Source organism: Lethenteron reissneri, chromosome 3 (genome assembly GCF_015708825.2).
Source record: "Lethenteron reissneri isolate LAM-NWPU_2019-01 chromosome 3, ASM1570882v1, whole genome shotgun sequence".
NCBI classification, from domain to species: domain Eukaryota; kingdom Metazoa; phylum Chordata; class Hyperoartia; order Petromyzontiformes; family Petromyzontidae; genus Lethenteron; species Lethenteron reissneri.
Window position 1 is genome coordinate 7,136,266 of NC_083781.1, and position 11,584 is coordinate 7,147,849.

At 51.0% G+C, this 11,584-nt stretch overlaps 1 protein-coding gene across 2 annotated transcripts; it reads right to left on the reverse strand.

Moving 5' to 3' along the window:
• Window positions 1–1,619: 1,619 nt before the first annotated feature.
• On the reverse strand, window positions 1,620–11,483 carry MBOAT7 (membrane bound O-acyltransferase domain containing 7). Of its 2 annotated transcripts, none has more exons than XM_061556656.1 (7): window positions 11,359–11,463; window positions 9,157–9,370; window positions 8,258–8,384; window positions 6,985–7,138; window positions 5,349–5,709; window positions 4,155–4,334; window positions 1,620–3,276 (listed from the first exon to the last, which is right to left on the reverse strand). In XM_061556656.1, exons 2-7 carry the CDS (start codon window positions 9,363–9,365, stop codon window positions 2,916–2,918), a joined length of 1,392 nt encoding a protein of 463 aa, XP_061412640.1. In that variant the 5' UTR covers window positions 9,366–9,370; window positions 11,359–11,463; the 3' UTR covers window positions 1,620–2,915. The 2 variants fall into 2 exon arrangements, with proteins under 2 accessions (XP_061412640.1, XP_061412632.1); XM_061556648.1 differs by having other exon boundaries at window positions 1,621–3,276; window positions 9,157–9,373; window positions 11,359–11,483.
• Between the last annotated feature and the right edge of the window lie 101 nt (window positions 11,484–11,584).

The following is an 11,584-nucleotide window of genomic DNA, read 5'->3' on the forward strand; positions in this document are numbered from 1 at the left end:
TCCTACCCCACCCCCCTTCCTACCCCACCCCCCTTCCTACCCCCACCCCCCTTCCTACCCCACCCCCCCTTCCTACCCCACCCCCCTTCCTACCCCCATCCCCTTCCTACCCCACCCCCACCTCCCTTCCTCCCCCACCCCCCTTCCTACCCCACCCCCCTTCCTACCCCACCCCACCTCCCTTCCTCCCCCACCCCCCTTCCTACCCCACCCCCCTTCCTACCCCACCCCCCTTCCTCCCCCACCTCCCTTCCTCCCCCACCCCCACCTCCCTTCCTCCCCCACCCCCACCTCCTCCCCCACCCCCCCTTCCTACCCCCACCCCCCTTCCTCCCCCACCCCCCTTCCTCCCCCACCCCCTCCTCCCTCCCCCCTTCCTACCCCACCCCCCTTCCTCCCCCATCCCCCTTCCTACCCCCACCCCCCTTCCTCCCCCATCCCCTTCCTACCCCACCCCCACCTCCCTTCCTCCCCCACCCCCCTTCCTCCCCCACCCCCTCCTCCCTCCCCCCTTCCTACCCCACCCCCCTTCCTACCCCACCCCCCTTCCTCCCCCATCCCCTTCCTACCCCACCCCCACCTCCCTTCCTCCCCCACCCCCCTCCCTACCCTCCTTCCTCCCCCACCCCCCTTCCTCCCCCACCCCCCTCCTCCCCCACCCCACTCCTCCCCCACCTCCCTTCCTCCCCCACCCCCCTTTCATCACACGTCGTCACAAAAAGTCAGACCTCCACTCAAAGCTCTGCCCCCCCCCCCCAAAATAAAACATGCTTCCAATTGCTTTAAACTATTGTCATTGTAGTGCAGATTTAATGTGTCGCTACACTGATGTTGTAAGATACATTTATTAAAAAGTCTATTTAATCAAGTAGAACGTGTTGTCTATATTTATTTAAAGTTGCGCATTTTCATGTGACGTCACATTTCTCAAAACCCCCCCTCCTCGTCACACATCGTCACAAATGCCTGACCCCACCCCACCCCCTCCTAGGTGCGTGACGTCATTTATGGGCGTCCCCCAAGTGCGAGTGCAACAATTCCGCAGACACACTGCACGTGCAAACCTGCCCAGTAGCCTTGTACTGAATGCTGCTGAAACTCCGCACTCCTGGGAGAATGGCCGCGTGGCTGATGGGATGTGTAAACATGGTTTTAGTGTCGCGGGACCAACAGCAGCATGTCCATCACACAACCGTGCAGAGCACACAGCACGAAGGGCTTTGGACGATGGCATCACGCGATCTTGTTGTGCTCAACATGTCGCATGCCGGTTTCATCATTGTCAGGACTCATCCTCGCAGTACAGCCATAATCGCTCACTGCACCTGGGCACAGATCAGGCACAGCCGAAGTGGGGGGGGGTGGTGGGCAGACTGCGGCATGCATACCGTGCAGGAGAAATGTCTTGTGCAGGGGACATTGCGGAAACAAACCACACAGATATATACATTGAAGCCGAACAGTGCGGTGACGAGACGCGTGGGCAAGTCATCTCTCTGGGTATTACACACAGACACACACAATTCCATCACCCCATATCACACACACACACACACCATGCCGTGACCCAATATGATACACACACCATGCCGTTACTCCAGATCATACACACACACACAATACTGTCACCCCATATCATAAACACAAACCATACCGTCACCTAATATCATACACACACACACACCATGCCATCGCCTTAATTACTCGCAGCTCTTCGTGCTCACGCCCCCCTCACATTCCCCACTTAAACACGAGCTGTAGTCACATGCTCAGCTGGACGTCGTGTGCTCCTGTTTGCCGCCGATTTGAGAATCGCTTTCGCTGCCACCGCCCGGCAAGCCTCCCGTCACCACGCAAGGGCACCACACTCCTATTTTTATTTATTAGGAAAATGACAATTCCATGACATAAAACAGGTGATATTAACACAATTTCAGGTACAATATTCCCTAATTTGGTTTCCGAGGGACAAAGAATGGTCCTCCCTCCTCACTCCACACGCTCGGCATTAAAATTTTAATTACAGGGCCGCTAAGCACCCAGGGGTAGCCACCGTCGCTCTAGGGTATCCGACCGGACCGAATTGCCACCGTGGCTCCCGGAAAGACATCACCACGGTCGGCGCCAACGACACGGATCGCACCATCAGCACCGACACCGTCAGCGACAGCAACGACACCGCCCGCACCGTCAGCACCGACCGCACCGTCAGCACAGTCCGTACTGATACCATCAGCACCGAGTGGAGTAACAGCTCGCATGGTGGTCCCGGGACAAATAGAAGCGTGTGCGGGTCCTGCTCGCACAACAAGTCGTTGTGTGGTTGGTTAGGGGTATCACTGTGTGGTTATTGTGTGGTTGGGTAGGGGTATCACTGTGTGTTAATTGTGTTGGGTAGTGGTATAACGGTGTGATTGTTGTGTAGTTGAGTAGGGGTATCACTGTGTGGTTATTGTGTGGTTGGGTAGGGGTATCACTGTGGTAATTGTGTTGGGTAGGGGTATAACGGTGTGGTTGTTGTGTAGTTGAGTAGGGGTATCACTGTGTGGTTATTGTGTGGTTGGGTAGGGGTATAACGGTGTGGTTGTTGTGTGGTTGGGTAGGGGTATAACTGTGTGGTAATTGTGTGGTTGGGTAGGGGTATCACCATGTGGTCACTCTGCTGTGGCCACTGTGGTGGTCACTGTGGTTGTCACTGTGTGATCGCTTTGTGGCAGTCAATGTGTGGTGGTCTCTGTGTGGTTGTCAATGTGGTGGTCTCTCTGTGGTTGTCAATGTGGTGGTCTCTGTGTGGTTGTCACTGTGGTGGTCTCTGTGTGGTTGTCAATGTGGTGGTCACTGTGTGGTTGTCAATGTGGTGGTCTCTGTGTGGTTGTCAATGTGGTGGTCACCGTGTTATGATCACTGTGTAGCGGTCACTCTGTGGTGGCCACTGCCACGCGCCGCACCGTCTTCGGGAGCAGGCAGAGCGCGTGGCCGAGCAGTGCGAACCCCAGCGTCACCACGTGCATCACGAAGTAGACGGAGCGCCAGTAGCGGACGGTCTCCTCGTAGCTCAGCAGGATGAAGCCCATGCACATGTAGTCGAACGCGCGCATCTTCAGGAACCAGTGAACCCAGTCGAAGAGCGGCGTGCGCGAGGGGGGCAGGCGGTCCCGTACCGCGCGCTCCATGGACGTCTCGGCCGCCAGGCACAGCGGGATGGTGAGGAAGCTCAGGTAGTAGCCGGGATGGATCCCGTGCCAGAACGCGCTGATCAGCATCGTAACCGCGCTCCTGCACGCGGGCACAGGCAAAGCCACGTGGCATCAGTTGCGTTGAACCTCAACCCACGTTCCAGACCACAACTGCGATGCTCTTGTTCATCAACGCAGATGCACGTTACCGAACCCGTGACCCGTCATGGGCTATGGCCGCCATTGCATCTTGAGATATTTCATTTTCGACGCGATACAAAGTGACGCTGCCCAGTAATGACTACAATAATTAAAGCAGAAGAAGGTAGTGGGGACACGTTAATAAGATGAACGCAAAGATGTGTGAAATAAACTCGGTTGAGTGTAATTTACCTCCATAAAGACAGGCGAAGCCAGTCTTTTCATTCACAATTGCCACGCTGCCATATGGATACAGAGGGCGTATTGCACTCTCTACGACAAATACACTAAAACCCGATTTGAAGCTTTCGTGACTGCAAGGATTCATACTCTTAGGTTTTTCGGTAAAGTCACGTAGGTAAAAAATTAAAATTAATAAAAGTAAAATAAAAAATCACGACGTTTCGGAAAGTCTTTACTTGATACAGCTATCGTGCTGTGACGGTTCCAAGTAAGTTCTTTACTTGATACAGCAGTCGTGCTGTGACGGTTCCACCTGAAGACGGAAGCTTGTGTTGCCTCCGAAACGTCGGGATTTTTTATTTTACTTTCATTAATTTTCATTTTATTTTTTATCTACGTGACTTTACCGAAAAAACCTAAGCGTACACTAAAACCCGGTTTTCCCAGCGTTATTCTGCATTGCCGATAACTCCAGTGCAATGCTGCGTCGCCGGCGCTGCGGCCTACGCAACGCAGACGACGACACCTCGCCTGCGACGACTGCCTTTCGGCATTTTTCATGTAAAGTGAAGGACGCGCGTGCCGGACACGCACCGTAGGATGTACGATTTGAACGGGGCCTTCTTGTAGATGTACTGAGCCAGCCACCACTGCACCGTCATGTTCCAGTAGCGCATGCCGTCCTTCACGCGCACGCAGAAGTCCGTGCTGTAGTAGTCGATGTTCTTGATGCTCTCGTAGTCGTATTCCACGGTGCGGCTCTCCTGCTCATCACTGAGGAGACAGGCCAAAAAGGCAGTGAATCTTGCTGCTCAAAGGAACATCAGAGGAACGTCAAAGGAGCACCTTCTCCTGTATACAGCCCTGAGCCAGTGGTGGAAATTCCACATTCCTATGGCAGGGGTGAGTCTATACGTAGGGCAACCACTGCTGACTTTCCGACAAAGTGATGCCTTGACTTAAAACTTTCGTGACTGCAAGAATTAATATTCTTTGGGTCTTTCGGTAAAGTCACGTCATCAGGAGAAAAAAAGATGACTGCTTGCGTTGCGATCGAAACGGCGTAGCTTTTTGTTATTTTCTTTGAACCTATCTACGTGACTTTACCGAAAGACCCAAAGAATATAAAGTGATACCTATTTTATCAATCCCGCGGTGATTACAATGTATAAAAATGGCGTGCAAATGTGTTGAGGCTAATAGAATGACAAGATGGAATGAACAACACTGGATGTATGCGAAAGGCAGTACAAACCAGTGGTACAAATGAGACAACTGGGAAGGGAATTCTCGTGACTGCTTCGTGAAAAATGATCGATTCTCAAGGGGGTGAGTCCTTAAGATCGTACTCATGAGCCACAGATCACACATGGCTACAGCAATCGGTCTTGAGTCCACGGGCCAGAGCAGAAATCGGCACCACCTACAATCGCAAAGCTTGAGTTGTACCGATTTATTTAAACGGCCTATAAGAGTGAATTATTTGATAACCACTCAATTCAAGTGGTTATCACATAATTCACCATCATTGGCCACAATGAAATTTCAACGACTAAAGTTGCGCCACCGCAGGTGGCAGCGACAAGTGGACTATCGAATAATAATGAATTCTATTTATACAGCACTTTTCCCACGTTCAAAGCACTGAACAGTAAAGCACTGGTCTGAATTCATAGACTGTCCCGCTTCTACTGCCCTGCCACCTTCCCCCGGTGCTCACAGGGGCTCCTCGTTCCCTATTCCCCGACTACCAGATCCCACTGGGTCTCGATCGATGCGCGCCGTCACCTGGACTTGAGAACCCACTGCATTGTGGGGCCCCCTCCCGAGCGTGCCTTGGCCTCGCGCGGGTAGGCCCCGAGCCCCGCGGCCATGCAGGTGCACTCCGCCAGGATCCAGGCCACGTAGAACCGCATGCGGAAAATAAAAAACATCGGCACCATGAAGAACAGGCGGTAGGGGAGGCCGCGCTCGTAGAAGTCGTCCTGCCGCGCCTCGTCCAGGTTGAAGAAGGCCGAGGCAAGGAGGAAGAACGCCCCGAGCATGGGCACGTGCTTCAGCCGTAGCAGCATGGGCTTCCAGCTGGGCACATGCGCTCCTTGCTGCTCCTGCACCCAGTCGTGGTACGTGCGAAACCGGTAGAAGGGACCTGCAGCAGCAAAGAAGGAGTGCAGCCGTTAGGGCCCTGCAGGGCTCCTGGGATTCGCGTTGCACGACAGCGCAAGTGATCCGCACCGCAGCGCACCACACTATGGGGCAACGTACCACAGTGCATCGCACTACAGAACCTACGTGAGAGCGCACCCCACGACGAGAATGGCTGAGAAGCCGAGTAACCACTCAGAGGGATAGTGGTAGAGCAGTGGAGAAGGTATAGTGGTAAAGCAGTCGAGAAGTTATTGTGGTAAAGCAGTTGATAAGCTAAAAGCACATTGTAAGATTTGAAGTTGTGGAATGATATCGAGCCAATACAAACAGCAAGTAAGATTAAAAAGACTCAAAGTGAGGGCTGCAGAATACATCTTGAAGGAAAGAGAGAAGACAGATTTGCCGACTGGAGAAGGGAAGGCATTACACTTTAGAGAGGGAAAAGAAGTTAACATTGACCCGAACTGTGCTTCAAGGTCATCTGCCCTGGATGACACAAGCTAAGAACAACAAGTCCATGATTCATTTTCTTAGGTTTTTTCGGTTAAGTCACGTAAGTAAAACATCAAAAAAAGAATAATAATAATATAAAATTTATTTTGATGTTTTACTTACGTGACTTAACCGAAAAAACCTAAGAATATGAATCTTTGCAGTCATGAAAGCTTCAAATCTAGAATCCATGATTCATTATCGCGGCGAAGACGCGTCTTTTTACTTCGGAAGTTCAACAAAGGAGGACGAAATAATCGTTCGACACGTCGTCAAGACCCGACCACACCCGGCAAGTCACACGCTGCATCAACCACCTGGCTGCTGTATCATCACCCATCATCAAGCTGCTGTCTGCAATGTATGAGAGACAGTGTGTGTGTGTGTGTGTGCAACGACTGCACATTCGCCAGCACAGGAGATTCCGACACGTCCATTGTGTCACCTTCTCAATGCCAGCGCAATATTAACCGGGCTTCGTATCATGAAGGCCGATTGCCTTTGTCGTGTTGTTTGCCTCATCATGGCCATCATAGCATGCACTGGGTGCAGCCTTATTAGCCTAAATTCTGAGTTAAGTCATTGATTGATTTCGTTTTAATTAGATTTTTAACAAACAAGAGACTAGTTTGTACTAATGTGAATTAATCATACCACAGACAAACCAAACATTAAAACAAATGACAGATTCCAGAACGACAATTGCACACTGCACTACAGCACTCCACTCTGCACAATAATCTCCGTGCTGGACGGTGCACTCGGACGTGGGTGGTGCCGTTACCCGTCATGAAGCCGATGTAGCAGTAGGCATAGCAGAAGGTCTCCACAAGGCTGGGCTCGGACACAAGGTCTCTGGTCGAAATTTTGCCGTCTTTCGAGTCCCCTTTCTTCGTACCAAAATGGAACTCGTTGATTTCATTGGCCAGACTTACCAACTGTAAAAAAAAAAAAGCGAAAAAACATGCCGATCGCAAAATGTGTCAATGTACTACCCATAACACAGGTGGAGCTGCCATCAATGTTACAGCCATAACATAGATGAACCTGCCATCAATGTAATAGCCATAACACAGATGAACCTGCCATCAATGTAATAGCCACAACACAGATGAACCTGCCATCAATGTAATAGCCATAACACAGATGAGCCTGCCATCAATGTATCAGCCACAATATAAGTGAACCTGCCATCAATGTAATAGCCATAACACAGATGAGCCTGCCATCAATGTATCAGCCATAACACAGATGAACCTGCCATCAATGTTACAGCCACCGCACAGGTGAACCTGTCATCAATGTACCAGCCACAATATAAGTGAACTTGTAAACGAAGGTGAAAGTCCACAGTGAATTGCTGCCCACTTTAGTGGACGTTGAAAGGTTCCGTGACGTCACTCGAAGAAGGAGGCCATTGTGTTCTGACATGGCCCAAATAAACAAAACTCGCAAATTACTGAATTGGGAATCATGTAGCAACTGTGGCTCTAATATAAAAGGTTAGGAGGACCCGACTGAAAAAGAGTTTTGAGACTCAGTAAGGCTTTCTGGGTACTCGAACGTATTAATAAAAAGAAACACAACTTTTATTTCGATTTAAAGCTTTCGTGACTGCAGGGATTCATCTTCTTGGTTCTTTCGGTAAAGTCACGTAGAAGGGAAATAATAAAATAATAAAAATAAAACATAATAAAAAAATAAACACAACTGCATTCAGGAAGGCAACAGGGCACCGTCATTGGTTGGGGGCTGGATGTGTAACGACGCATCTTTAAGTGAACAAAACTACACAAGACACACAGAAAGAAACTTAGACATGTAATTGACGTAAAACAATTTGACAAATAAGACTTTATTCTAGAATCGAATGATGGCCCTCAAACAATCGTGATGACTCATTACACCGTGTGCAGTGTGAACAGTCATTCCAGCTGATAGATTAAATTACGTCGGCTCTGAGAATGCACTCTCAGACAAACCCACATGGGCACAATGAGGCGCTGCACAGGACAACATAGCACTTTGTAAACCGCGTGCCATTAGAGCAGTCTTACCTTGAGGGTGAGCAGTAACTGTATTGCATTAGCGTACGGTGGAGGTCCCGGGAAGCCGAAGTGGTGGCATGTCCGGAAGAACATGAGATAAGTGAAGGTCCAAACCAGGGTAATGGTGTGACAGTGCCTGTAACAGATGCAGCGGCATAAACCATCATCCCTTTGTCGACCAACACTTGGCACCTACGACCAAATCAACTTGAATGCGCCCGATCTCATCGGATCTCAGGAGCTAAGCGGTGCTCAGGCTCGTTAATTCCCAGATGGGTGACCAGGGCACGGCTGTTAGAGCAATGAGGCTTGCAAGGTGGCCATGGGAAGGCAGTGGCTGAGTGTCATCTTTAGCTATGCAAGAGTTTTCTCAGGGCAACCCTAAATTTCAAGATCGCAATGTAGCAGTCTGGAGACTCAGTGAGGCTTTCCTGGTTAAATGAATGACAATAATGAAGCTTCACATGGAAGATCCTCTCTTCGGCTGAAAAATGATTCACTTACAAAGATGTACGTTTCTATAGAGACCGAGGACAACATTTCTCCACTAGTTCTATAATTCTGTCTCCGTCATCGGCCCGTTGCGTCCGATTTGTTTTGCAAATAAGCACCGCTCGCTTGACTGAACTTGAACCCCGGCATCGCTGGCATCCCCTCAGACTATAGGCCGAAACCGCAAGTAAACAATAAGTTAAAAATGTACTTTCGGCCGAAACCGAAAGTATGCCGGAAGAGGCCATTTGCCAACTTTCGGCGCCGAAACCGAAACCGAATTTCGGTCAGCCTCTACCTCAGACGCGCCCCCTTCGTGCCGAGACGCAGAGACGGTGGAAAACGGGGAAGAAGGAGGGCCCCGTGCCCCCCCCCACCACCACGCGGGAGAGTTGTAGAGCGTGGCGCTCGCTCACCTGGGTGTCATGCGCACGATGAGGCAAGTGAGCGCCGTGGTGAGCAGGGAGTGCAAGATGTGTGCGCCGCACAGCACCAGAGTGATGGCCACCCCCAGCCCGGCGGCACCGAGCCGCTTGCCGAGCGGACTCGGCGCATTCTTGAGCACGAAGCCGGCCGGCAGCGACACCAGCAGCACCAGCAGGTACGTCTGCTCCTCTGGGGTCATGGCGCCTTCTGGACAAACGCGCACACACAAAAAAACACATAAAAGAGTACGTACATTTCCATTTAAAGCTTTCGCGACTGCAGGGATTCATCTTATTGGTTCTTTCGGTAAAGTCACGTAGAAGGGAAATAATACAATATTAAAAATAAATCATAATACAATTTTACGTGACTTTACCGAAAGACCCAAGAAGAAGAGTACATACACCCGTAACAACAGCCGCCGTCCGCCACAAGGCGGTGGCTTGTGCCAGGCTAGGTGCACCTTGAGCCCACGTGAAGTGCCGAAAGCTCAATGGCAAGAGGTCACGGGTCAGACCCAAGGGTGGCACAGTCGGGTTTTTTTTAAATCGGGTTTAATTGTCTTTCTATATTAAACCCGATCATCTGAGATTGGGATAAATCCGGTTTAATTGGTTCTATAATTGCAGAACCGCACTTCGCCAACTTCTCAACGATGGGCTTCATCCATTCCAAGCTAAGGAACTCACTGGCACCCACGATTGTGGAGAAGCTCGGGTTCATCAAGACCAACCTGCCCGCCGCATTCTACGACTACCCCGTACGATAGCAGCCCTGACGAGGAAGCAGCCTAAGCCTTGGATCAGAGTTTCGGATTCATTAAATCGTACAAACCGCACAGCAAACGCGTAACGGTGCATACATGAACACCTTTAACACCGGACGTTGGTTGTTTCGTGCGCGTGTTGAAGTTTTTTGAAAAGTTTCTTGGTTTGGCCATGTCTGTTTGTTGTAGTACGGAGTCAGACTGATGGCCTTAATCTAAGTTGTCTTGTGGTTGTTGTTGTTGTTGTTTGACTTGCATCCCACTGGGATTTTTGCACACAGCGTTGGTGTACGGTGCTTTTTCTGCAATATTTTGCTGTCTTTTCTTGGATTTTCTGTTTGCACATAGTCACTTTAAGATGTTTTCTTGTTCATATTTTAGTTGTTTTGTTTGTTGCGGTTGCACCCGATTCAAGAGCCGAATGGCTCACAGGGCTACACCAAATAAATGAACTTGAACTGAGCTTGTGTAAGGTACATCACACAACCCCTGTGACAAGCACGCGCATGCATGCGGTACATCCAATGCTGTCCGCATTGGAGGTCCTCTCGCGCTGTGCGAGTGTTGAAGTGTCACGGGCAGCAGTGTGGAGCTCCACAAGCACTCGGCGCTCATCACGAGAGCCGAAGGCGACGGGTTTACATTGAAATTCAAAGTGTTTAGTGAACTTTGCTCAAAATCAGCACGAGGTGGCTCACACCTGAGCCAGTGGTGGACATTCCACATTCCTATGGCGAGGGCGATTCCATCCGTAGCACGTCCACTGTCGACTCATTGGCAAAGTGGTAGTACTTTATCGACCCCCCCCCCGGGAGAAATGATGAGTAAATCATGAATCGCCCGCAAGGATGTTGCTACTGCGAACATTAACATCAAGATTCGAAGCTTGCGTGGCTGCAGCAATCCATCCTCTTTGGTTCTTTCGGTAAAGTCACGTAGTTAGAAACGAAATAGATCACACAAGCCTCCGTCATCAGGAGTGAAAGCGTGGCCTGCTGCTGCTGAGGCAGACTGTCTAACAAAAAACAAAGAGTATTAACATCAAGCCGAGGAATGGCGCGTAGCCTCTTGCATTGCCCACAGCGCCCTGTGCAACATCGCAATGGGCTCGCCAACGTTACAACGGAGACCTCCAACTCCCCTCCTCGCACTCATTCCACTCCGTCTCCCTGGCCCCGCGTCCACGCTCAGGGGGGGGTGAACAACAACTCCCAAGGCGACTCGGCAAGTCGCCCACAGCCTTCCCGCCCCACACACATCGCGCCCATTGCACATCGGGGGGCTGCGTGACAAGGCGCCACAGACGCCGGCGATGTAGAGAAAGCTGCCGCGGGCATGCACAGAGCAACATCGTGTAAACAGAGAGCATCGCGTGTGAACAGAAAGCAACATCGCGTGAACAGAAAGCAACATCGCGTGAACGTACCCGCGGGTCAACGCGATCAGGGTTCCATGCGCCGCACGCCGCGCCCTGCAACACGAAACGCGCTTTGACCCCCCGCCGCCTCCGCGCGCGGACCCGTAGCCGTAGCGACCCGAGGACGGATTTCCTTGACGGGGGACATGACGTCATCTCGCGGATCCGTAGCGACCCGGTGGACGTGACATCATCTAACGTAGCCGTAGCGATGCCGTGACGTCTTTCTGATACG

Bases quoted from the DNA above. Each gene is read 5' to 3' on its own strand.
- MBOAT7 (XM_061556656.1), bottom strand. From the start codon at position 9,365: ATGACCCCAGAGGAGCAGACGTACCTGCTGGTGCTGCTGGTGTCGCTG. The intron at 8,385-9,156 runs GTGAGCGAGCGC...CATCTGTTACAG, and splicing joins ATCGTGCGCATGACACCCAG to GCACTGTCACACCATTACCC. The intron at 7,139-8,257 runs GTAAGACTGCTC...TTTTTTTTACAG, and splicing joins AGTTACTGCTCACCCTCAAG to TTGGTAAGTCTGGCCAATGA.